Here is a 26,734-nt window from a genome sequence, read left to right as displayed (position 1 = left end):
TGCGCAGCTATTAAGTGCAGTTTTATTACATATTTTGACGCAGCCGACAGGATAGACGACATCATCGATGAAACCGGAGGCTGCACCTGCTTTTCTCGCATAGACCTCTGTAAGGGCTTCTGGCAGGTGCCACTACAAGAAGACACCAAGCCATACACCGCATTTACGATTTCATTTGGCATATACGAATACAATCGCCTTCCTTTTGGATGAAAAAACTCACCTAGTTGGTTTCAAAAGATGAACACAGTTTTGAATCCCTATATTTGACTCTTCTGCAATGTTTACGTAGACGACATTATCATATACTCCAAAAGTGAAATGTTGCATGAAGAACACCTGGCTCATATTCTGGCAGCATTATCTGATGCTAAGCTAAAAGTTAATTTCAATAAAAGCGAGTTCTTCAAAACTAAGGTGACATTTATTGGTAGAGGTATGGACGGAAAAACGAAGAACACGAAAGAATAATCGGTAGATCGCATCGAAAAACTAGCAAAGCCGTACAATGTGCACTCACTTCGTGTGTTTCTAGGCTTGGCAGGCCATTTAAGAGCGTTCATTCAAGAATATGCTCTGAAAAGTCGCTGCCTGACAAGATTGACGCAGAAGGATGTGCCCTTTTATTGGACAGAAGAATGTGATGACGCTTACCGAGAACTGGTCCGAATAATTTCTTCTGATCCTATCTTGGGCTTACCAGACTTTGCGCTGCCCTTCGAATTGAATCACCTATGCTTCGCACTATGGAACGGGAGCAGTCTTATATCAGAGACACTCACCACGACCACCAAACCAACAGCTCCGTGTAATTGGGTACTACAGCTACACATTCAACAAAACTGAATTGAACTATACCACAACAGAAAAAGAAGCTCTCGCCGTTTTAAAAGCCATCCGCTACTTCCGTTCATATTTGGGAGGCGCAAAGTTCAAGCTATGCACAGATCACGAAGCAGTAACGTACATATTGAAGATGGCCGAACTGAAGGGAAAGATAGCCCGTTGGGTGGTGAACTTCAGCAGTTTGATTTTTAAGTAGCTCATCGCCCGGGAGCTTCTATGAAGGATGCAGATGCAATGTCGCGATTAGCCATTATGCTTCCCGACAGTCATGAAGAGGCAAATGTTGCAAAGATATGGGAATGAACCGAGATTTTGCAACGCACTAAAAATGGACGAGTTGCAGTTCCTACATCATTGGTTCCAAAAATATTGGAACTGTATCATGATAGCCCCGAATCAGGAGGCCATGATGGCTTTTGGAGAACCTACATGAAATGGACAAAATGGTTCTCATGGCCTCGTATGAAGCAAGAAACAAAAGAATATGTACTATGATGTCATGAATGCCAGATTAACAAAGTAAAATTTCAGCAACCAACGCAAAAAATGGTTATATACAATATTCTACCACACCATTTGAGGTTATTCATCTAGACTTCGCAAAACGAAAAAAGTCTGAAGGAGTCAAGTAGACACAAGCCTTCCTGTTTTGTATCGATGAGTGCGCCAGGATGATTGCCGCAAGACTTGGTAAAGAAGATGCCAAGAGCGTACTTTCTTTTTTCAACCGGAAAATGTTTGACAATACAAAAGTAATTGTCTCCGACAATGGACCTTCCTTCCGAAGCCGTCGGCTACAGGAATGGGCTGAAAAACGTAACATTAAGTTACGCTTCACTGCACCCTATCATCCCGCAGCAAATGGGCTAGCTGAAAGGGCTATCAGAGACATTAAACAATACACTAGCATGTATCCTTCATTCCTTGATGGTTGTAAATGCTCTCTGGAAGCGGCAGTAGCTCACCACAACCGCTCGTATACAACCGGCCTGGGATGCACTCCTCTATTCGTTGCAACTGGAAAACCACCTTATCTGCCTCGGATTTCAGCCTTGGCATTCACAAGAACATAAAGCTCACAGAAGCAGCCAGAACTGAAGATAGTACATCAAGGTATCGTGAAAGAATAAAGAGAAACTTCGACAAGAGGCAAAATACAACGTTGCCAACACTCGACGTCGCTGACTTCGTGCTGGTAAAAAGAGGGTGTCACAAAAGAGCGCGTAATCCAAGCGCGCGCCGAGTGTCGCGCAAGCCAGCGAAAGAACACGCCGGCCCCGCGGCAACTTCAACAGAGGGGCAGAGCGCATACGCCTCAAGCAACAACGCCAACAACGGCGCCGAAACGTCTGGAACACGGTGGTCTGGAATAAACGCGACGAAGCGACGTTAACCAGAGAGGGAGAACACGCGCGCGCCGAGACACCTCCTCACCCGGCGAGTCGACAGACATTACTACCGCGTGAGCATACACCAACAGGATGAGTCATCACCCCCCCTCGAGAATGCTCCGACAGCAGCGGCCGAAGAAACGAGAAAAGCCTCGAAGGTTCCCAAGCTTGGGCCATGCTACGAGATCACGACACCCATAAGAATGTTCGAGAACGCCTGTGGAAGCTATATAACCGCCGTGCGAGAATCGTTTAGTGGAATCCAGGAATCCAGGAGTTCGAGAGTTCAGTCCGCACCGGTGAAGTGATGTAACGTGAAGACCGAGCGTCTGCGGAAGAAGGGGATTCCCCGGCAAGCTAGTCGACGAGTTCATCGAGCGTCTGCATTTCCGGAAGAAGTTCTTTCTTCGAGATTTGCCCCGAGCCACGCCGAGATCGTCTGACAAGATCAGCACGGTGAATACGATTGGACACTTAGTGTTCCTTTTCATTTTGTACGTTACGTGTTGGACTCTTAGTGCTTGTCGTGAATTCTTTTCTTGTGTTTGTTAATACCCTTCTCATTTGTATTGTGTTGTGTCTAGCCTAAGTGTGCAAGTGTGTGTGTAACTGCCTTGTGTGAAGAATATATTTTGTTGTGTTCTGACAACTCTGGGCTCTGACTCGGTCTTTGGACAGCAACCGGCGTTCGCTGGCGCACCAGAGGGCCCATTCATAATTGTCCTTGCTTTCATGGGATTATTTTCGGAAGCTGATAAGTCGGCTTTGGAATTTAGTCCGGCGTCTGCGCCTCGTTCACGAGGTCTGTGACAGAGGGCAAAGCCTGAACGCGTCCTATAACGGGCCATTTCGTGTGATGAAGATGGCAAGTCAACAAGGACACTTAAAGACCATGTGGTACATTGGCCCCAATGACACCATGGAATCCGCTGCTATTGGAAATATATTCAAGTATCATCTCAGGATGGATGCAAACAATGCTGGGGGGAATGAATCAATCTTATGGCGCCCTGCAAATAGAAGAAGTTGAAACAAGACAAGGGGCAGGGGATGGGAAGAGAATAAAGAAGCGCAGCTACTAAGTGCAGTTTTGTTACATATATATTTACGGTTACCCGAATGATCCCCCGGTGCTTCGCCCACTCATAATCATTCACTTCGTGGATATGCGGTGAATTTTTTCGCTCGCCGAAAGCGCCACGCGCAACAATCGTCCGCCCCACCACTGACATTGACGCGTCACAACCCACATGAGTACGGTTGGTACGTGGCGGCCGCGCCGCGTTTGCCGGATGTACAGTCGCAATCTTTTTGAGGGTTAACACAGGAGCGCGTGGCTTTCTATATCACCAGCGCCGTCAGACGGCAGCCACAATATCTGCGCGCATGCTCGGGGAGGGTAGGCTCCTTTCGTGCGCATTACGTCCTCGTAGCGTACGTGTGTCGTCTGCTAGCAGTTTTTTCCCCTCAATAGAAACCAAATTATGACAGAAACCACGATTTTGATGCGTTTAATTCAGAACGTTGTGCTTCTTATGCTTGGCGTTATTGTAATTACTTCAACTTTCCACTTTGTTTAGTTTTCCTTATGCTGTGTTCTTATAGTACAACGAACAGACAAGGGAACACAAACATCCGAACTTTTATTTGGTGCAAGTTCAACAAAAGATTGATCCGTTTAGAAGTAGTATTAGTAAGCGGGAATAACTTTTCTCTTTGATGATGTTAGTATTTTGTCATACAACCCTTTGCGGAAATGACTGCTGCCACCCTAGAAGGCAGTGACGCGTACAGCGCTGGCACAAAGTCATGATGCGCTCGAAGGTCCTCCCATTCTTGTCGAACGGCTGCCCACAGCTCGTCCCCAGTCGTCCGGCGGACAGGTTTTCGCACCATGGCTGCTTTGATGTACCCCCATATATTTTCGCAGATGTTCATGTCAGCGCCTTTGGCCGGCCAGGAAAGCGTGATGATTGTGCGATGTTCTATATGGAACTTGACAAATTTTGCCGTGTGAACTGGCGAAAGGTCATGTTGAAACATAAATTCGGCATCGGGAAAGACGCTGTGGGCGTAGGGCAGCAACACATTGTCCAAAGTTTCTGTGCAGTATCGCTGCGATGTAAGGGCACCTTCTATGCGATGCAGAGGCCCGAGACCATATCTTTACACCGCGCTCCACACTTTCACGCAGTGTCGGCCACTCGCGGCGACTCCCTGCACATTGGCTGGCTCGTAACTGCATGCAAGTCGTATTTTTTGACCATCCTTCGCAAAAGAAAGCGTGCATTAAGGAATAGTTTCTTACCGTGTGCCTCTGGTTCGCCAAACTCACATCCGTTGGTCTTGGCGACTTGTAAAAGTCGACTCATCCAAGAAGATCACTTTGCCCCAGGCATCTGCCATCCATGAGGCGTGTGCTTCGGCAAACTGGAGATGTGACTTCTTGTTCGAAGCAGTGACGACTGGCTTTTGTGGAGGTACAGAATTTCGCAGTCCAGCACTTCGGAGGCGTTGCCGGACCGTAGCAAGGCAAGCGTCATTTCTAGCTGCTCCCGCACTTGCCTCGCGGAGTGGAACGGGTACTCGACGACAGCAGCTACCATAAGCGCGTCTTCATCCTGCGTCGTTGCCTTTGGTCGACGCCTGTGTGGGGCATCACAGAGTCGGCCTTCCTTGCTGAATGCCTGCATATCCTGCTGACGGTCTTTAGCGGCCTGTGCACGAGAGCACCGATGGAGCGCTGTGAATATCCCTTGAGCGAGTGTTGTACGATTTTCCACCTCTCTTCTTCGGGAACGCAGGCCATGCTGAAATTCAGTTGCTGCTCTGACAAATGCGGTAATGTGCAAGAATATATATACGCTCCTCAAAGACGGAAGCCGCTTTTTTAAATACGCCCACAAGTGTCATGAGCATGCGTGGCCTGGCTACAGACCAACAATGATCTTGAGAACGCCCACAAAACATTACATATATTTTCAAGTTTATTGATGCATCGTGGGGAACATAATGAGAAGTTCAACATCGTCACCAATCCCAAACCGTACGGCCTTCTTATTCCAGTACGCGCGCAGCAGACGTCACGCAATGCGTGCGGCGGGAGAATTTGCGCACGCCGGACACACCTGCGCATGAGCAATGCTTCTCGTTGCCGCCGCTGAAGCGCGCTGTGAGCTCAGAATGCCACGCTACTGTAGCCACGCGTTCCCCTGTTCACCATCAAAAAAGATTGCGACTGTACAGCCGGGCTGTTCCGCCGAGATGCGCGGAGGGAAACACATCAAGTGGCGTTCAGGGCTGCACTCGGGCTGCACTTCTGCACCTAGGCACTTTGCACTCCCAAGAGCAGCACGCGGCCACCCGATTTCCTTGGGCGCGTTCGTCGAAACGGCGCCCACGTCCCTGCGCCGCGCTTCAATCGCGCCATGCGGTTCCAGCCTTAGTAAGAGCTGCGGCCTAAAGGTCGACAGACCGCGACGGGTTTTTACAAGAAACATGGGCTTGACCTGAAATAAATTTCGCGTTGGCTTTGTCAGGCCTTCGTGAAATATTAAATTAACAGTGCAATTTGTTAGTAATTTCAGTCGTGAGCGCAGCGTTTGTTGCCGTACTATTTATTGTTTTTTCTGCGTTTTAATGTGAGTACAGAACAACCTTTTTACATGTCCTAACCCGCCGTTGTTGCTCAGTGCCTATGGTGTTGGGCTGCTGAGCACGAGGTCGTGGGATCGATTCCCGGCCACGGCGGCCGCATTTCGGTGGGGGTGAAATGCGAAAACACCCGTGTACTTAGATTTAGGTGCACGTTAAAGAACCGAAGGTGGTACAAATTACCGGAGTCCCCCACTACGGCGTGCCTCATAATCAGATCGTGGTTTTGGCACGTAAAACCACATAATTTATTTTATTTTTTGTTTACATGTCCTAGAACGCGGCTGAAGTGCTATTCATATGCAGGATCACTTGATGAATTTGCAAAGGTCCGTAGTTGATGTCAGTCACCAGTCAGACAAAGACTTCGTCTCGTTGGCATTTCTGAATACACCGCTATAATGCTTCAATTTGGTTAGATTGCTGTTGCTTATCTTGTTAACTTTATTATTACCGAACAGCTCTGCGTAGAGCGCACATGCCTGCGACTTCAACAGGCGCTATTTGTGTAGTCACTAAAGGGTTTACCTATGGGATGGACCGTACCTACCTTGAGGAGTTTATCCGAAGCAACGGCATGTGATGAGCGAAGATCTGATAAATTATACCGCGCACTTGTACTTTTCTGGTTCCCTCAAGCAGCTTAACAGCTTCACAAATATATTAAACTGGTTAATTGAGAACACAAGGGTACCAATCTCAAGCCAGTGAAAAGCGAAACGTGGGTTTTCTGATTACCCAGATGGCTCTGCTTCCTTCGCCTACCTGGATTTGACAACAGCAACATCGGGGAAAGGCACCGCTGGCAAGTCGAAGTCCTCGAAGTCAGTGATTCTTCTGAGTCCGGTTTTCAACACCGATGACCATGAGACCACATTAACAATTGACTACTTTAGACACGGATCAGGTAACTCAATTTTATATTTCTGGATTCTTCAGGTGGTAAAGATTGCTGTCCGCAAAACTGCATTGCATGCAGCCCTATATTTCCTTTTGTGCGAAGGTTGACAGATTTTCCAGGTCCGTGAGCCGCGAGTTCAGCACAAAGAATAGTCGTAAACATGTAAACCAAGGAATTAAGTGGCGTTCAATTGTCTCAGCATCTCCTTTCACCTATGGTGAAAGGTCCCATAATGTGTGGAAATGAATAAAAGCAACAAAAAAAGTGCTTCTGTGCTCTTTACGCTGTTTACCGCTTGTTCCGTATTGTCATAAAATGGTGGCTGAATACGACGCAGTTGTCACTGCACCAAAGCTAAGAATTTAATAGTGACGGTTAAAGTGAAAGGTAAGTCTCACACCTTTGCTCGAGTTCGTAATGTGTTCAGGTGTAAAGCTGTGCTGTATACAACACGGAAAGTTTTATTTAGCACGGTGGTGGAGTTTCTCCAGTGACTGCAGGGTAAATAATACTAAGAATCAGAGGCAAATGAATATATATATATATATATATATATATATATACAAACTCAATAATGTCCATTTATTAAGCGTCGTACCGGTATCTTAATGTATTACATGAATGCACTCTCGATAAATAATTGTAACCGAATATGTGCCGCTGGTTGTGCGCCACTTCTGAGCGTTCCCAGACACCGGCACGACACGTTTCTCGTCTCGGAGGCGACGCGTGGACTTCTCGGCAGTGCAACTAGAGGGCGCAGTGTGTCCATAAATAAGCACGAGTCCTGGTGGCCGCATGACGCGTTTCTAAGCGTCTGTACGAACCGGCGCGCTATGTATCTCACTGCCACACGCACGGCGTCGCGGCGGCGGCACTTGATGTCGCCAGTTCTTAGGGAAGCGCGAAAGAATAGCCCCGCTCGTTTCAATGGTGACCTTGTATACCCCTGTATCACTCCATTTATTCAATGCTGAGCGGATTACTGAAGACACTCACTGTAAGATGGGTTCTGCCGATATTTAAAAATTTTTGCTTTAGATTGACATCTTACCGCTGAAATGAGAAATGAATGTAAAATGTTTTTTTTATAGAATAAACACTTTGACGCTTCCAAAAGACATTTCTTCTTGCTGAATAATTGTCGCTGAAAAGCAGGGGACGTGCCCTGATATCCGCTTTAGGAATGTGGCTCTGGGGCGCTATAACATAAAGTGATTCCAAACTGCTTTGATTCCAATTTCTGCAATCAGCCTCTGCGATTGGTCAAAACAATTTCGGGCCACTCCCAACTTCGCCTGTCTGTCACGCTACGTCACGAACACCGAGATAGCTCCCTATCTGATATAACGTATACACACTGATTATGCATGATTAAACCGCGTAAAAGAAAAATAATCATTCCTGATTCGACGACTTTTCACCATTAGCCCTCTGCTATTGGTGCAATGTTTTCTGGCTACGCCCACTTGGCCTGTCTGTCACGCGACCTCACAAAACCGCGAAAACTCACCACGTCAAAGTGATGTGTACGCGAAAAAAATGAATTAATATGGCGAACAAAACTTGAAAATTTTTCTGAATAGCCACAGACTTCCCCGTTCCGAAAGCAATAGAATATGGCTGCCCGCCGATCGCTCAGGCCCTCGCTACTCGCACCTGCCGGTGAGCACGTATTTATTTGCGCATGATAAACCTTTTTGCGTGGCAGTAAAACGTTGTCGAGCGCTTTCGGCATGCACACGACATCGCTCTGCCAACTCTTCCTTTCTGAGGATCCGTTTTAGCGGCATTATTATCCTGCACGCCACCGCGATTTTCGACCAGCCACCACAAGCTAAGTAAGGGGAAGCGGACCAATCGGAGAAGCCGGCACCACCTTCTTCATGCGGTTATCTATTTTCACTGTGCTGGCTCGGCCCCGTCGAAACCCTCTCCACTAGAGCGTGCTCCTCGCCTCTTGTCAGCCAATTAGATAAGAAAAGCCACCGAGTGTAGACAATGTTATTGGTTTTGAAAGAGAACAAAGGTGACCTCCTATAAACGAGGAGAGTGTTTGATGGGGTTGTTCAGACAACGCTGCGGGTCACCGCCCAATGCTTACGTCGGTGGTTACGTAAATTTGACGTCAGGAGTTTGAAATCAAAACAATTTGGAATGATTTTACGTTATAGCGCCCCTGTATTGAATTTGAGCACCCTCAAAGTAGTTCAAAATACGCTTAATGGATCAAAGTAGGCGACCGCTTCGCAAATTTAGTCCCAGTGTAAATCCCGTCGCGATGGCTGTTCTTGAAGTCGTGGGGCTCGCACTCTTCATTGAAACGCGACATCCAGTGAGCCTCCGAGGCAGGTTAAGTGTTGAAGATTGGACACGTTAGTAACTCTTTGTTTTGATGGAAAGAAACTAAAGCACAGGCAGGTGGTAAAAGAGCGCTGGTTTTCAGCTCATATTGGTTACGTGAAAAACAACTTTATATAATTTAGAAAAAGTGTGCCTCTCAGGTAAAACAAGGGCAGTAATGACGTAACACGAAAGCTAGGACCGCAAATTGGGCTAATTGGATTGTCGTGTTGTACATCCCTTGTGTTAGCGCTGACTTTTGTTTGAAAGCAATAGTGAGGTTTCTGAAGAAAGCATGCATCTTTTTTTTTTTTTTCATTTTTTAACGCACGCAGATATTACGACGGCGAATCTCACCGTTTTCTGCTACAAGGATGATGTGTCAGACAAGAGTGAAGTGCAGCACTCTCTCCACTTGGCAGAAGTGGAGGAATGGACGGATTTGGACGCGAAGCTTAGGCCGGGCACAAGCTGCCAGGTCGTGGTACAGGTGACCCGTGGCGATGGCACGAATGGAACGATTGCCATACGGAAAATCGAAGTAACGAGGTCGTTGCTAGGTAGTGTATCGTATATCTTTGTCTGCGTTAGCGTTTTTCTCGCGACTACCCATTTTCGCTCTGGTGTGGTTTTAGCTCTTTGTAGACATTACAGATTCGTGCCACTAAAGCAGTGCACAGTTCTACGGTATATCTTCTGTGGATGAAGTGTGTTTTCTTTGACAGTGCATACATTTTTTAACCTCACACAATGCCATAATTTTAGTGTAGTGCTGAAGATTCTTTGTCCTACTGCGTAGAAGCTCATTTGAGGCGATCAGCACAGTGAAGTCGGCCTACCCTGCGTAAGTCATTACCGGGAACTGCGCCCAGGCTGAGTTTGGTGAAATGAGATGCTTAACAGGCCACATCGTAATTATGTATACGCTAAGTTCAACATCAGAGCGTGTGTTACTAAAGCTTGTACGAAGGCTCACAACACACCCGACACACCCGATGGCATGATGAGAAGTCCGCAAACTGTAAAGATAGGCTGTGCCGAGCACGTAGTTAATTTGCCCAGGTGGGTCTACCCAGGAAACGCACGTGATGAAACTAAAGTTCAAGATACCCTTCTTTCTGATGCATTGTGGCTTTATGAACAACTCTTGCACATGTCTTACGTGGCTGGTGCATATCTATTAGAGACGGCACCCCACGAAACAGACAGTACCTAGTAGACCCTGGATTTAAGTTGGGCGTTAAAGCGGTGCTCTCCCTACTGCTACAGTAGCAGTTGGTGGCCTGTGAATTTATTTGAAATTACCATTTTGGCTTGTCCCAATTTCACTCAGTGGAAGGCATTTGAAAAGTTTTTTCCAGGATAAATGAGTGTAGCTTGTATGACATTTCATGCACAAGAAACTCAGATCACAGCGCTTTTAGGTCCGCCATTGTTCAAGTGCTACGTCAAATACCTATGTTACTACTTCTACCATGCTCTAAAAGCTGTATTGCTGCTGATTCCTATGATTTCTCACCTCCTTTCAATTCTATTGAAAAACAAATGTTACAGTATAAATATTAGTCACCTTGTTAGCGCTTAGCTTATTTACAAAAGCAGCCCGGAAAGACCAGTGAAACGCTTGTCCACAATGGTTATTACCTGTGAGAAAGCGCACCTCACGAAGTGAGAGCACAGACATGCTGTGGTTGCCTGCGTGTCATGCTTCTGATTTCCTCTTCATCCCAGTTTTCTGAGCGGCGGCTACAACGATCGCACGCCTATCGTGCCAATTTCTGCTTACTCCTGCGGCGCCTTCCTTTCTAGCTGAACCTTAAATACTGCTTCCGAGATAAATAGTAGAATTTTGTTTTAAGCAGAATAGCAGAATTTTGTTTCAAGTTTACCTTACCCACCTCCGGTGGCAGATGTAACGATTGTTTGGAATGTAGCGAAAGCAGTTCGCTATTTCGCCACAAGTCCATCACTTCCCACGTGGTCAATGGGTTTGCCAGAAGATTTGTTTTTGATCCAGATTTGGGCACTCCAAAGCTGGAGTGATTTCGCCAAGTTGTGATAACAAAAGGCAGAGACACAGAAAATTGGGACAAATTGCACGTGGTGTTAACTGCGATTAAAAATTCGTACGATGCTAAACACGTGTTATGCACACGTTGCTATAAACATGCGGATAGTTTTTACTGGGCCAACGCGCTTGTACCTCATTACTATTATGAAAGAGCACTTCTATTCGCTGCGCAGTAGTGACGTAACCAATACTTACTTCGAGAGAGAAGAGGGAGAAGGTGGCAGGTGTGCGTTCGAACCCCGAGCTAAGTGTCTGCTTTGCGGAGGTAACAAGCGGTCTTTGACTAGTCAATTTAAAGATAGTTTTTTTTAATATTTTTTCAAAAAAGAAGTCTCCGACAGAATACAAAACTAAAGCAGTACTTTGAAATGTTTCCTCAATAAAAATTATGACACAATATTGTCGAAAATAAAATTTCGTTCTGCTTGTTTCATTTACAGTTTCATGTATTTTCTTTTCGTTTTTTACGCAAATGGCTTAATGAACGAGCTCTCTTAGCAATTGTACTACTTGTATGGTGTCTATATCTGTTTGTGTTTTAAAACATAGTTTCCCTGAGTGACTTATTGTCTTTTTTTTTCTTTTTCTTTGTATGATGATGCAAAATATGTATTTTTTGCATAGGAAGTCAACAAACACCAGTTTCATATTTGGCGACGGATGTACTTTCTTAAGCAAATATCTCTTTTGTGGAAGGATGTGGAAGGATTCAAAACAATTTCTACAAAAAGTGTGCACGTTCGCAAAATTGCATTTAAAATATGTTTCCCTAAAAAAGCGAGTATATAACATTATGGTATCTTTATTTCGGTTGCCGTAGCGTCATAATGCATATTGCGAAATGTGCTGCAATGGCCGCAGAAAGCAGGCTCATAAAAGAAAGTTGGATGTGGCTTTTTATTTACAGAGACGCCAAAACCATTGTTCCACGAAAGGACACCGCGTTTCAAGGCCTTATCTGCTTAATTATACTTCTTTATCAGAGTTTAAAACTCATAAGTTTGGAGGCTCTGGGCGCTACTAATATATATATATATATATATATATATATATATAATATATACAGCTGGATATATTTGAATATGGTCAGTAAGCGCTGAGTGGGGCAGAAAGAAAACGTTGCCTGCTTCGGATAAATTCCCATGTTTAAGTTCTGCTTGCTGTATTTTGTTTTCAGAGAACAAAACACACGAAGTTTTGGACACAGCGAGTAAGTTCGGATGCTTCATTCTCTGCTAGGTTTTTTAAATGACAAAATGCGTATGGTGCTACAAAGATGAGTTTTAAAACTCGGAAGTTTGTAGTCCAGATTAAGATTTCTATCAGCAATTTACTGGAACACAGCTAGTAGATTACAGTACTAACATACGCGCATGAAGAATGTTAGTGTTAATATTGTGCTACCGTGCCTTCACATCTATCTGACATCATTCACGTCAGCCGCCTCAAACCGATCCTTTCTGGAAGCAGTGAGTCGCACCAGTAAGGTGCTTCTTCCGACGGGGGTAATGTCACAGTATGTAATGTTGAAAGAAGAGGACATGGTTGGTGCCCTGGGAGACGACAACGAAGATTCTGGGTTTCGTTTCTCTACGCAGCCATTAAAACCCATCTCTAAATACTAGTACGCTTCTTCCTTCCTTATATATATTATATTAGCAATTCTAACTTACGCGCATGAAAAATATATGTGCCTGTGTTGTAGTGCACGCTAAAGAAACCTATGTAGTCAAACTTCATCCGGAGCCCTCCGCTATGACATGCCTCATTATCAGAAGTCGTTTTGGCACGTAAAGCCCTAGAAAGAAACATGAACAATTTCCCAGCTTCGACCCACACGCCAACGTTACTTGCGTGGGTGACGCATGGCCAGAACAAAGTGCGGACGACGCGGACTGATGCAGACTGCGATGAAAATCCTCAGGGTGCTGCTTCTCAAATGTGTAGTCTCAGTTTCTCTTTGAGAAGCCATAGAGTGGCGCCGGAGTATGCAGGCACATGGAAGCACGTGTGGATGCTTGTTCGAGGTTAATGTGCTTGCGAACATATCATGTACGTTTTCTCGACTCAGCGTGTTATACAATGTCTGGTTTAAATTGCAGCTCGTTGTACATTTGATAAAGGAAGCATGTGCGGCTGGGACCCAAGTGGAGGAACGCTTATATGGAGGCTCAACGATCCGGCAAAGAAAATACCAGCCTATCCACGCTCTGACCACACTCTGAGGGCTTACAGAGGTAACCCTTCTCGAGTTATTTTTATCACACGTCTTGTGATTGTGTTGGCGCATTATCTACATATAGATGAAGACTTAGTGCCAGCTGCTTTTCCAGCTGCTAACTTAGGAAAAAACGATCCTTGTTCAAGGCATGTCAACGAAACGTTTTGTGGCGCTTTGACCGGCTGTTCTGAAAGCTTTACTACTTGCAAGCATTCTCAGAATGCACAGGCACCGTGAACTCATCAGTGAAGTATACCACTGTAATAGCATCATCGAGTGAAGGCGATTGAGTTTAAACTCTGTAAAGAAGATACATGTAATTTACGTCTCTAAATGTAGGCATAAGATTGCATCCAGGAGAACCACTATGTAATTTGGCTTTTTTTATGGACACGCAATAGCAAAAAGTAGCGATTTTCGCACTATTTATTTGATCACCAGCACGTTGGTGACCCACTGCTCAAAAGTTTACTGTTATTTTAATATTTCATCTGCACAGTGATATAAGGCAACTTTATAACAGTTGTGCATAAGTTTCCTGTTTGCTAATATCTGAATGCCGTATAAACTTTATTTTCGTGTCACCATTCATTAACCATGCAATCAAGTGAAACGTTCATGTCAAAGAAATCCTGGAGTTCATTGGTGACCTGGTCATAAGAGCGCATTAGTCTCTGAGCCATTTCAAGAACTGCTTTTATTACGTGAACGATAGGGTATATTTTTAGCAGTAAACCTAACCATGGCAATGTTAGTCCTATATACCTATTGCATATTGTTACGGTGGCTGGCGAAGCTCACACGCGCAGTGCACATCCCAACGACGCAAGCCGCACCGCCGTCGGCTACACAAACGACAGGCGACGCCGCGGGTGTCAGAACCTTGCGGAGACGACGAGAAAGGTGAGCGCTCATACTCGATAATTGCGCCCCCGTGTCTATGAGCGCCGAAACAGGCATGCCGTCCACTTCTATGTCCAAAAGGCTTTGTCGGGGGGTCAGGCTCAACAGAGGATTTCAGGGTCGGTTGGTCAATGCAGCATCACCTCCGGGAGCTGCACCGGTCAGTTTTCCGAAGAGGGACGGCGAGGGTATGGCGACGGTGCGCGACGGGCAATCGGTGAGCGAGAGCGCCGGTTCTGTGGGGACGGCGAGCGGCGGTCGTAATGTGGAGTCTAGCAGCAACGTCACAGTGCGGCAGGTCATTACGGGCATGAAAAGGCGAGGAACGGCTGTCTTCCGGGCGGTAAGCATACGCGGGACGAGGAGACGAAATCGGACGATAGCGACAATGGCGGGAAATATCATCTAATTCATTGCAATTCAAGCATATTGGCTTGTCGTCATGTGTGCGCCACTGGTTCGGGTCGCGGTATCGGAGGTAGGTCGATTGTGGGCGTGGAGGCCGAAAGAAATTGCCGACCGTAGGGCTACTTACAGAACAGATCGGACGGATGCCTGCGTTCGCCAGCTCTTCGCGTATGACAGCTTGAATCAGATACTGCCGGGCGGGACTTGTAAGAACGTATCGGGGGAACCGACGGAGACGCAGCCTCAATCTCGCGCTGGACAAGACGCAGCAAGTTTTCGGCACCAGGCGGCTCGACGTCTTCACACGATGAGCTAGCGGCGGTATTAGGAAGCAGAACGAATTGTTGTGAGACATGATGGCTCTTTGCGTCTTCAAAGCGTCGGCACTCTCTTATAATGTCGTCGACCGTCGAGCAGTCCTTCTGTACAAGTAAATTAAAGGCGTCGTCTGCGATGCCTTTAACAATGTGGCTGACCTTGTCAGCTTCGAGCATCTTGTCATTGACCGGCCGACAGAGTGCTGATACATCTTGAATGTACACAACATACGGTTCAGTAGATGTTTGGGCCCGGCACGAAAGTTTCTTCTTGGCGGCTTGCTGGCGACCAGCTGGCTTCCCAAAGAGTTCCTGCAGTTTTTGCTTGCAAGTGTTAAAACTGGTCAATTTCACCTCGTGTGTTCGGAACCAAACACGGGTAGTTCCCTTGAGGTACTAAATCATGTTAGCCAGCATTGTAGTCGGGTCCCAATAGTTGCTCTTGCTGGCGCGTTCGTATTCGATTAGCCACTCTCCAACGTCCTTGTTGTCAGTTCCCGAGAAGGCGAAAGTGTCCCGGAGTTGGGTCAAGACAATCGGTGCTGTAGTAGCCGAAGCCGAAGCAGCAGGCCTCTTAGTCGACATGGTCGAAGGGCCCACGAGATTTCCGCTTCGAAGTTCCGTGATGTGCTGGTGATGTACCCCGCACTTCCACCAAGACGTTACGGGGCGATTTACGGAAAAGGGGGTTTGTTTACACTATGTACAAGGAGGCTAAATGTTGGCCAGCAACAACAAAGATGGCGAACCACAGTTTCAACTCTCCCTCGTCTCATCGGCTCTATGCTTCAGCATCTTCTTTGTCCGCCGGACAACTGGCTCATAGCTATATACATAGGCGTGCGCACCTTAGCCGGACGTCTATATTTGCCCATAATCAGCTGTCCACTGAGGGAACTTCACGAGTATTTTTGGAAGAGGTGGATTGATATTGTGTTGTTAAATTTTTATACTTGTGATAATACTGGTGTCTTGAGCTATAGTCTGCGGCAATCAATATGCGATTATTTGTTTCGAAAATTTCCGACATAATTATCTGAAAAGAGACTAATTCTAAACTCTTCCATCCCGCTTTCCAGGAAATTTTATTTATGTGTCCAACGACAGAGACAAGTGGTATGGCACTGGATCCCTAAAAAGCCCAGATTTGAACATCAATGCCACCAATTTAGCCTGCTTAAGCTTTTGGCATTTCACTGACCATGAACAACGTGCCCAGTAAGTAAAAAAAAGCAAAAGAAAAGATTTTACCGACTGCGGACTTGTAGACATGTGCTCCGAACATAAAAAAAATGTATGTGTTGGTCAATGATTCTTTTTATGAGCATGTTGATTTTAGTTTAAGCGTACTGAAGCAATCTAAATGATTAATAACTGCTTTCGCGTAGTACTTCTTATTGTTGCTTTACTTCTGATTATTTATTTTATAATGCTGCGACAGCTGACAAATTATTGTCATGGCAGCTCTCTAAGGCAACTCCAATTCAATTTCGATTTCTCAGCTTAGGAATGGCCATTCATTAGGCAGTGGGCCAATTCCGAATAGCAGCATCTGCTTTATAACATACGCAGTGCGTAAGATGTGAATCGTGCTCAAATTTATGTCAAAGTTGAACAGCCCTTTCAAAATAGACTGAATCCTTAGATGTCCTTAGGGTCCTTCCCACAGTCAAATGACCATAGTGTTGCTTTTTATATTAAAGAGGCGGTCAGTTAAACACATTTTAAGTCCAGTCAGAACTTCTGATACTCCGAGTAGCTTCTCCTCATCATTCAATTATAGAACTATTCAAGCATTCTGATATTCAATGATTTTAGGAGTATTCCAGTCTTGTAGAATTAGTCCCGAATATTTAGCAAAAGATGAAAGTAACATAATATTTGCTAAGTTGGCCATACCGTTCTCTGATGTCATTGCTCCAACGTGTACTGGTCAATTATGAAAAACAAGACGGGGGCGGAAAAAATATACTTAAGCATAGTGGAAGTTTCAGCTGCATAAAAATTTTAGTTCTTGACATCGAAATGACAACAGGTGCCAAGTCGCATAGGTTTTATACTAACACTATTTTTCACAATACCTGAAAGAATGGGTACGTTATTCACGCAACTATAACGTAAGCCATGACATAAAAATTTTTGGGGGTCCCTTAAGCTACAACTAAGACGACTTGAAGGCGAAAGTCGAGCACCGCTAACTCAATGACACGGCGACCACGTTTTTTGGTTGAGTCACCATCACTCTGAAACCACAATTTAGGCATTTTTGCAAATCATAATATTTTTCGCAAGTTACCCTTCCTATGATTCACCAAACTCGAACCGTGACTCAGCACTTATTTTTGCTCAGTCACTCTCACTTGGACCCTCATATCTCACATACTTTTGCAAGTCACTCCCCGACTCCATAACCCCTTGATTCACTATTATTTGACACTTGATTCACTCTTCATTGACCCTATCACTGCAAGGTTCCCCATCATTACCCTTTGTTTGACTCCTATCACCCAATTCAGCCCCTTTAATTCATCATCAATTCCATATTATTTTTCCTCATTCACCTCTCTGTATACCCATTATCACTTCAGTTTACTCGCTTAATCATTCTTCCACCCTTAATCACTGTTTTGAGCGCATTATCGCCCCTTATCCTAAGAGGACTATTTCGTGTAGACGACGTGGTTTTGAAACGGCCTTGAAACGGATACACTCACCTTGAGATATACATATAAGGCTGTCGCATTAGCAGGGGGCATATTTATTTTTTAATGTGTACACCACTCCCACATTTGATTTTAGTGCGATTATCATCATTCCACCTTTTTCATGTGGTTGCCGATATAGCGTCGTTGTCAGGCTATCGTCCTTATTCACTCGTTGTTATCTCATTATCTTCATGTCACCGTCAATAAGCTGTCGCCGTCATAACGCCTTTGTCGTTCCATTCACTCGTTCCTGCATACAGTCGTCGCCCCGTCACCATATTCATGAGAAACTTTGGCAAGTGAATGCCGCAGCAAACAGGGACGACAGTAAGTCGCATATAGCCGCCGCAACGGAAGTTTAAGATTGACCACTACGAATGCGAAATAAACGTTCCTTCATAAATACGATGTGCCCCTGCATTTATCGAATGCTAATCGCATGAACATCAACATTCATCGTGAGATGAGTTCTCGCGAAATTTTTATTAAGGAAATAGCCTTAGGTGTCTATGTTGGCAGTGCCCCTTGGCGGTGACCTTGCAGTGACATTGCAGTGACCTTGGCAGAAATGTGCCCTGAAAAAAAATGGTTCACGCAGCAAAGTAAGGTCACGTCTAAAATGCTCGGATTGACCTCAATTTCTCAGGGAGGCTCCTGTAAACAAAGTGGCTTTGGAAAGGAAATTTGGTAAATTTTGATCTAGGTGAGAATCGCGTTTTGATCGCGTTCGTTGGCGTCTTCTTCCACAGCTGGCAGGGTTTCGCTTTCACGTTTTACAAACGTGGAACAATTGCTTACTTTTGCGATATCAATTATATGGACATTCCAGGCGCATTTCTGCCATCGTCGTCTCCATCGCCGTGAAGTTCCGTATACAGTCCAAGAGCGACAAAGTCGTCGGCGCGCGCAAAGTCGTCGGCGCGCGCAGTGCACTGTATGTGCGAGAGAAAGTGTGCGAGGGTGAGCCGACGATGACAGCTCAATCTCGCGCGCTCAAGGGTGGGAAGCGGGAAAGAAGCCCGACGTCTTCCGTCGCGCGCAACGCTCCTGGGAGAGTGAGGGGGGGGGGATAGGGGGGCACATTCTACTTAGTGTGGCCCCGGCGGCCGGGCGAGTCTGCCCGGGCCGTCATCTGCGTCGAAGACACAGTCCGGCGTGCGTTGTTTTCGTGCCTTCGTTCGCGTTGATGCGAGACGCAGCACGAAGGTCAATTCGCTCGCTGCTGCTGCCGCGCTTCCTCCCTCCAGCCTACTGACAGCGAGTTTCCGCGGTCATTGAGCGAGATGTGTGCGTGTTTGCTTGTGTGTGCGTGACACCATGCTTGTTCATTTAGTTAGTATGTCTATGTTTACAAGTTTACACGGCCGATAAAACTACTATCCTGACTTCGTATAGTTGCCCACTAATTTGCTATCGCTATCGATGCCTCGCCTTGGAGGTGACACTGTGACATTTTATTTTATTGCAATAGCAATTATATGGACACATCAACCGGATTTCTGCCATCGCCGTCGTCGTCGCTGTCGCCGTCACCGTGAGGTTCCGTATAAAGTCCAAGGGCGATAAAATCGTCGCCGCGCGCCATATGCGCGAGCGAAAGCGCGCGGGGGACGCGCGCTATCACGGAGAGCGAACGCACGGCGGAAAGCAAACGCGACCGTCGCGTGAAAGGCCGTGAGGGTATGGTAGGAAGGTAGGGAGGGAAGGAGGCGGGGCGACGCTGTGCTCCGGCACCAAAGGCATATCTTGCAACTGGGCGTAAGGGGAACTTGTCACTCATGCAATCTCCCATGCGAAAGCAAGCGGGAAGGCAGCGCGGGAGGGAGGCGGGGGGGGGGGGGCAGCTTCTACTCTGCCAACAACTTCGCTCGTACTTTGCCCGGCTGTGGCGGTCGCCCGCACCGTCTCTTACCTCCACATGGCTCTGACCTTTGTATGCGCTGTGCATTCGCCGCTCAGTTTCCGTTGAAGCGATAGACTGCACGAACCGTCGCCGGCGGCGGCGTCTGCGCTTGCTGCGAGCGTTTTGACAGTCGTTGTCTGCGGTCATTCAGTGTGATCCATTCATGTTTGCTTGTGCGCGCTGACACCACGTTTGTTAATTCAGTTAGTAAGCGAATATGTCCAAGTTTATGCAGTCGATAAAACTACTATCCCTACTCCGAATAGCTTTCTACTAAAATGCAATCGCAATTGATGCTTCGCCTTTCGGGCGAAACTGCGACATTTCTTTAACCTTTTTGCCTCTATGCAGGAGAGGAAGCTGCCCCCTCGTTTTTAACAGTGGAGCGGTTTAAGCCGGCCGTAACTCCATGACGCGTAAACAGAAAATGTGGACCGATCCTGGTGGTAGTGCAGAAAGGGTCCAAGTGCGATGGCACAAGCCCCTGTGAACTATCGAAGCTGAGCCTAGCTAGGTCTAGCTCAGCATGGTTGGGACTACTTAAGCTTAGTCAGTCATCGATAGCCAACCGATAGTCATTCAATAGCTACTCAATAATCGATCAATAATAAATTCTCTAAAATGCTGGGGATGACTTGTTAGTACTTCACCTAGCCCAAATATGTGGCCCAATACCTTGCGATTGCCAATCAATAGCCAATAAATAGGTAATACATAATCGATCAATAATCATCAAATTCTTTAAAATGCTGGGGATGACTTGGTATAGTGCTTAGCCTAGGTCAAATACGTGGCCAAAATCTTACGATGCCAATTGGTAGTCAATCAATAGGTAATCAATAATCGACAAATAATCAATAAATTCCAGGAAATGCTGGGGATGACTTGCTAGTTCTTACCCTAGCCCAAAAGCCAGGACTAGCTAGTTGCCCATCAGCTCCACTCTCTACCATTGCGCCTCCAGTGCAAGCTATGCTATTTTTTTTTGCATCCTATTTTTCATTTATTTCCCTCTCACTTTCGGAGGAGAATCTGTAATCTACCCATTTCTATATTTACTTTTTTTAGGGGTTGGGAAAAAGGCTTTATCATTTAAAGGAGTTTTTCACTTTTGTTGTCGCACATGCGTTTCCTGCTTGCCACTATTGATGACGCGCTTACTAGAAACTATTCGTGTGGTGAAAACTGTAAAAAGGCTTCATTTTTTACAACCGTTTACACCTATGACACAGGTGTTTTAAATCTTGGTTGACCTTTCGTCTTCAAACTGTTCCTACACGTAGCTCCCTCTCTGAGAGCAAAGTCGAAGAGCGAAAATTAATTTACATTTCTTTTTGATAAGAAGTTCGAGAGGTCTTTTCTGTACAGGATTCATATTACTACTAAGATTTCTTGCCATAAAGTGTTCTAATGTCGACCACATCAACGTGGTTGACTAAAATGCATTCGAAATTTACAGGAAATGCAACATTCATTCTGAGTGCCATTCAGGAAATCATGTCATACCAAGAGCGTTCTAGCTGTGCGACGCGCTTGTCTCAAGGCGAAAGTTTCTTTCTCTCCATTTTTTTTGGCTATTCTTGGCGAAGTCCGTTTACAGCGTGCATTTTTTTGCACTAGTTCAATAGTTCCCCAAACACAATATTTAAAAGTGATTTAGCAGATTCTTTCTTTTCAAACTTTTATTTTTTTGTTTACGTTTTGTTTAATATATGTTCTTAAGATTCTAAAAAACCAGATTGTAAAAAATGAGCACAGATAAATGTACTGCTTTAATTTCTTGGATAAGTAACTCAGCTTCAAACGACAGTGAGAGTGAGCATGAAATAATAGTGGTCCAGATTCATTTTTCAACCTTCCTATGGTGGTAAAACTTAAAACATTTTTGTATGCAGCGGAGATGTGCTTTGCAGTGGAGAGCGCTTGTACAGCTTTGTGATCAGACGAAACCACAAATGGAACCACGTTCTCGTCGATTTCACGACAAGCATGGATACATATCAGGTACTGGCTTTAAAGCGGAGCTTCCTTTTCAGTCATTTCACGTGGTTTCTCGTTTTGCGATTTCACACCCACAAGGCACGCAAACCGCGCTCCTAAACCGGCAATGCGCCAGCCAATTTTCATCAATGACCCAGCACACGCACCTCTGCACGGCGTAATCAAACAACAGATCATGAGATAAAGCACGCACATTCATGCCAGGTCACAGGAATTTTAAAGCATGCAGAACTTTCTTATGGACTACCCGGAAAAATTAATTCCACTAAAGTTGGCGCTTTGCAATTTTTGTGCTATCAAATGATAATGAAACTATTGCTTTATAACTCTTGGCCAGCAATTACTACCAAAATATGTTGATAAGCTTCAACTAGCTTTACGTTTGTCGTCAAATGTATTTCACCATTTCCTGTACAACCATCATGTACTTTAGGGTTCTGTCAATGCGAATAAACGTTCCATGTCTACGTTTTAAAATTTCCTAAATGAGCTGAAGTGGCTTCTTCATTGTTTTAATGTACATATATTTACATATAATATCCTATAGGATCATAACCTTATAATACCTATAGGATCAATGTCACTGCAAGTCTTTTAGATTGGCAAGTAGTTAATCTAACGGCCAGTAGGATGGCGAAAAGGAGGATAAATAAATTGTATGAAGAGACAAGCAAATATTTACTAGCATTTCTCATATTTTGCCCTAAGCTTCTAATACAGAACCTAAATATAGCTATAGAACGCATTCATAATAAGCAGTATTTACGCCATCTATTGCCATAGCCCTATTCAGTTCGTGCATGTTCTTTTTTTTATTCAGCGAACGTCATTACTCTCAGTTTACACAAGAATACGAAATAATCATATTTATTAGAAAGAAATGCACTGTTAAACCACCGCATCGAATCATTAATTGCTCTCAGATCACCATGACATTCACTTTACTAATTCATTAACAAATGTCGCCCCTACTGCCAACGAAAAGATCACAGTTCATATTCCATGTTCTATGCCCATTCTCGCCCTTCCTGGTGACACTTCAAGTTGGAGATTAAAGTGCACATGGACAAAGGACTGATTGCGCTCGATGACTTGGAAGTTACGCCTGGACCATGTCCTGCAAGAGGTGAGCGTCTATCGGAACTTTCATTTCATGTGTACTGTCGCAAACAAACTATGGTTAAGGCCTTTCATTCTTTCGTGCACATATGTATTTAACCAAGGATAGATATTTTAGAGCCCTGTTGCAGGTGCAAGAAATAATTCTATTGAAGCTCCAGCTCTTACCATCCACCAATGTTGCCTTCAATCGCACGAGTGCGATTTAATAATTAAAATTCTGAGCCTCGTATGAGAGCATTGGGTGCAACCCGTATGCAAAATTTAATGCCACGCACAACTAATGACATGTTGTTCTTGCATTTAAGATGTTCTGTTTGGTTTGTATTAACATTATTGGATTTATGCAGTATGTGGATCAATCGTTTTATTAGGCGCGTTGCTCGCATTTTCTCTTTGTCAGCCCTACAGTACCGCCTCAAGTGTCAAGAAAAGCAGCCTCTTGTGTACCTCTTGTGTCAAGAAAAGCGGCCTTCAAGATAGAACTGGGTGTCACGACACGTAAAAAAAGAATAGGATCAGACAAACAAATATTGTGTACTTAGAACGAGAGCACGAGTGAACGGCAGGTGCAAGGTTGCAAACGTGCTCAAATGCGAGCGTCACAATATAGAGCGCCTAATTAAAGGGAGTCAGTGGCCAAGCGATTGCGGTGGCATTTCTTAGCTACCAAATAATGGCTGTCCTGCTCATTTTATTGCAGATATTTGCTCGTTTGAGCAAGACTACCCGTGTTATTTCCGCCAAGATGCTGGAAACGTCGCCTATTGGGCCGTCACAACTGCACAGTCGATCGGCATCCCTGACCACACCGTGAAAACTCTGAAAGGTTGGTTTTGCGTCTCAAGAGAGTTGGTCAGAGCCAAAACAAAAGAATGAACGCAAACGTCTGACATCACGTTGAAGTACATTGCCTGTTCCTATCTAAGTGCATTTTTTATGCCCACATAAATATTTTCGATACAGGTATTACTTACCACATGCGCACTGTCAACTTTGGGCACGCTTCACAAGACATCGAACGACGCTGTGCTTTTGGACGCGGGTCTTAGCCGCTTGCGCGCGACCTGGCTATGACGATCACACATGGTATTGCCACTTTCACAAAAAGTAAAATATCATTGTGGCCTTCAGCATATTGGCCTTTTTGAATGGCAGTACAAGTTAGTCGATGTCGCATTACCAGAGATATATACATTGTCACGTAAAGTAACATGTCCATTTTCAAGACGCCCAGGTATATTTCCAAGAAGGCTGGCAGAGGCTGGGTTGCCGAGCATGTCCAAAATTTAGCTTGAGCTATCTGCATTGGCGCACTGTTTGCACTACTGCGCAATGTTTGGGGAACATCCGTGGCTCAGTGCATTAAGATTCATAGACCGCTTGGGTCCCTTGCGTATTGCAGGCCGATACCTGTACATGAATACAACGGGAGTAGATTCACACCACCCAGTCTCCAGAGTGTTTATCACTGCCCGGCCACCTACTCAGGCTACTTGCGTCACATTTTGGTGGAGAGGACATGGCGTAGCAAGCCAGCTCAATGTGTACAGGTGAGTGGTTTCGTTCATCACGGTCACATTTTTTGAAACTTTACTCAAATAGGAAACAAAAAAGCCGAGTGAATGCGACGTGAGGTGAAGTTATTTGAAGTTTATTTCTTGCGTGCAATAAACACATTAACATTGAAAAGTTGCATTGGTTGCTGAAAGATATGAGTGGTGTGAGCTTTACAGGTATAACTCAGCTTCCCAGATATGCCTAAGCCGTTCCGTGCAAGGTATTTTCGGTGACGCCATTTAAAACAAAACGCAAAATGAGTTGGTTAGCCGTGTGCCAATTGCGCAGCGACATGCGCCGTCATCGTCGCCGTGTTAGCTGCATCCGTTTGCAGAGTTCCGCTTGCAGACTATCGGCGTATCTTGACAACTGTATGCATTATATGTATCGCCTAAACGCAAGTATTAGCTTAACTACATGGCGAAGAGAAATGAAGCTTTGCTTTTGCCAACAGACTAAGAGAGTTGTGGCACCTGTGCATTTATTTCAGAGGCAACCATAAGGTAATACGTTTACGTAGCGTAGCTGCTTAAATAGGCACCACTAGTTCACTGCGCGATTCCTGGAGCGTTCTCACTGTTTTATTTGCAAATGTGTCTTCAGAGGTCTGTCTTTATGAGGGCCTACGCCATCGCCATCATCAGTGTAGCGGCATCATCGTTTCCGGTGTTTCTTCCTACGTGGTCACCGTCGTTACGATCGTTGTATTGTCGTCATTGCATACAGTAGGACTGCCGCAATTGTGCAAAACGTTGAGGATGTCAGTGGTAGCTGTAGAAATAACTGATGTCGAAGTAAACAAATTTAGAGCCGAAGTAACCACTTAAGTCTGCTTCTTGTATGTTTGTGTATATTACAAAAGTTTGTTACCGTTACTATCGTGTCTCATTGTATCTAAAGAAGATGCAATTCATCAGTTTTTCTTTTCCTTCAGCATAAACATTTCTCTTTCATTCTCTGCTATGGTAACGACCTGCAAGCCTTCGGTTGGCGTTTTGTACTTTTTTCATTTAGAAGGTCATATAAGTCAACAATGTTATGATCAAGCGTACCTTGTGGCATTTTCAGTTTTACCAAAGAAACGGCGATGAGAGACCCACTACTTTCTGTCAGAACCGAGGTGGCAGGGGACTGGTGGAACGTGCGTACGGTCACTGTCACTTCCCGAAGCAGGTGGAACGTGAGTCTGAGATCAGATTATTTTTTTCAGAAAATATTACTGGCTTCAATTAGAAGTTCTCTTCGGTGGATGCCAATCACATGATGTAATATTGGGCTCTCAAAAAGTCGCTTCGATATAACTTTGTCCCCTCCTCGAAAAAACAGTTCTAGATACTGGATTGTGTCTAAGCTAGTTCGTTTTAAATGTCGAAGCGAGTGGTCAAAGGCGCCGACCACGGGTCGGCGCCTTTGAAACACAAAACAGTTTGACGTGAAGTGTCAATACAGCATAGTATCTGGTGTCCTCTTCAGGTTCATTCAAGCTTTTTGTAGTGTACTTTGGTCGTTTTGCATTGCGCCTAGAGCGCCAAGGTCACAACATCGATATCTTGCCGCAAGCCGAAAGCTTAAGCGAAGCGTGAGAACGGAATACGTTCACTTATATACGTTATCCAAGGACAGCCCAACGACAGGGCATTGTGACATTCAAATTACGTATCCGTAATGAACTCGTGGACCTTGAGGCACATAATTTTGAGTGTTTGACGCCCTGTTCGAGCAAATGCAGTTGGGGCCTTCTTTTAGTGTCGGTGTTTTTTCCATATGTGCAGATGAAGGGATTAAGTCGGGGACAAGGGAAGGGGGCGGAAGAGTGGGGGAGAGGTGGTGCTAAAGTAAGAGGGAATCCTACGCTGGGCACACTAACGGACTGAATAACCTGGATACCCAACTGCTACAACCCTAAGAACTCGCTTCCCGTTTGCTCCTGATCTCTGTATCTGTGCATTCTCGTTCCTCTTGCTACGGCAGGACCAACAGAAGTTCCCTGCTGCAACAAGCTTTATTTCTAGCACCCATTTTCTCCAGCGTTAGGAGACCGATTCACGATAAGCTTATTAGCCTGACGCGAACATGATAGATAGCACAGCGGCAATTTTGCGTGAATAACCTCGGCGCGGTGCAATGGGAAGCAGGGCTCGCTTTCTACTTGTCACATTTGCAAATATGCTGCTTAAATCACGTCGTTGAGTGTTACAGATGCGTCTTCGCTGCAACTTGTATGCAGGTAAGAAACCTTTATTAGCACTAGCGAAACATTCCCTAAAATATTTTTCACGAATTGGTGTTTTAACTTAAGGTTATGGAAACTTACCTGACATGAGAGGTTTCACCGTTCTTTAAAGGTATACGTGTCTAGAATGGAAAGTTCGTCAGGTGAGCTGTGACTTC

General features: G+C 45.2%; 1 protein-coding gene across 1 annotated transcript in view; it reads left to right on the top strand.

Moving 5' to 3' along the window:
• LOC119448917 (MAM and LDL-receptor class A domain-containing protein 1-like) overlaps positions 1-26,734 on the top strand; it is a 265,378-nt gene that overhangs the window by 149,513 nt on the left and 89,131 nt on the right. The window contains exons 20-29 of the mRNA XM_049666561.1: positions 6,634-6,798; positions 9,471-9,695; positions 12,384-12,416; positions 13,309-13,443; positions 16,135-16,273; positions 21,559-21,667; positions 22,709-22,790; positions 23,487-23,612; positions 24,189-24,336; positions 25,412-25,523. Of these exons, the coding sequence (XP_049522518.1) occupies positions 6,634-6,798; positions 9,471-9,695; positions 12,384-12,416; positions 13,309-13,443; positions 16,135-16,273; positions 21,559-21,667; positions 22,709-22,790; positions 23,487-23,612; positions 24,189-24,336; positions 25,412-25,523 (1,274 nt within the window). The remainder of the gene's footprint in view (positions 1-6,633; positions 6,799-9,470; positions 9,696-12,383; positions 12,417-13,308; positions 13,444-16,134; positions 16,274-21,558; positions 21,668-22,708; positions 22,791-23,486; positions 23,613-24,188; positions 24,337-25,411; positions 25,524-26,734) is intronic.

The sequence above is a fragment of the Dermacentor silvarum genome, chromosome 4 (genome assembly GCF_013339745.2).
Source record: "Dermacentor silvarum isolate Dsil-2018 chromosome 4, BIME_Dsil_1.4, whole genome shotgun sequence".
NCBI lineage: Eukaryota > Metazoa > Arthropoda > Arachnida > Ixodida > Ixodidae > Dermacentor > Dermacentor silvarum.
This window is presented reverse-complemented; position numbering and strand designations above follow the sequence as displayed.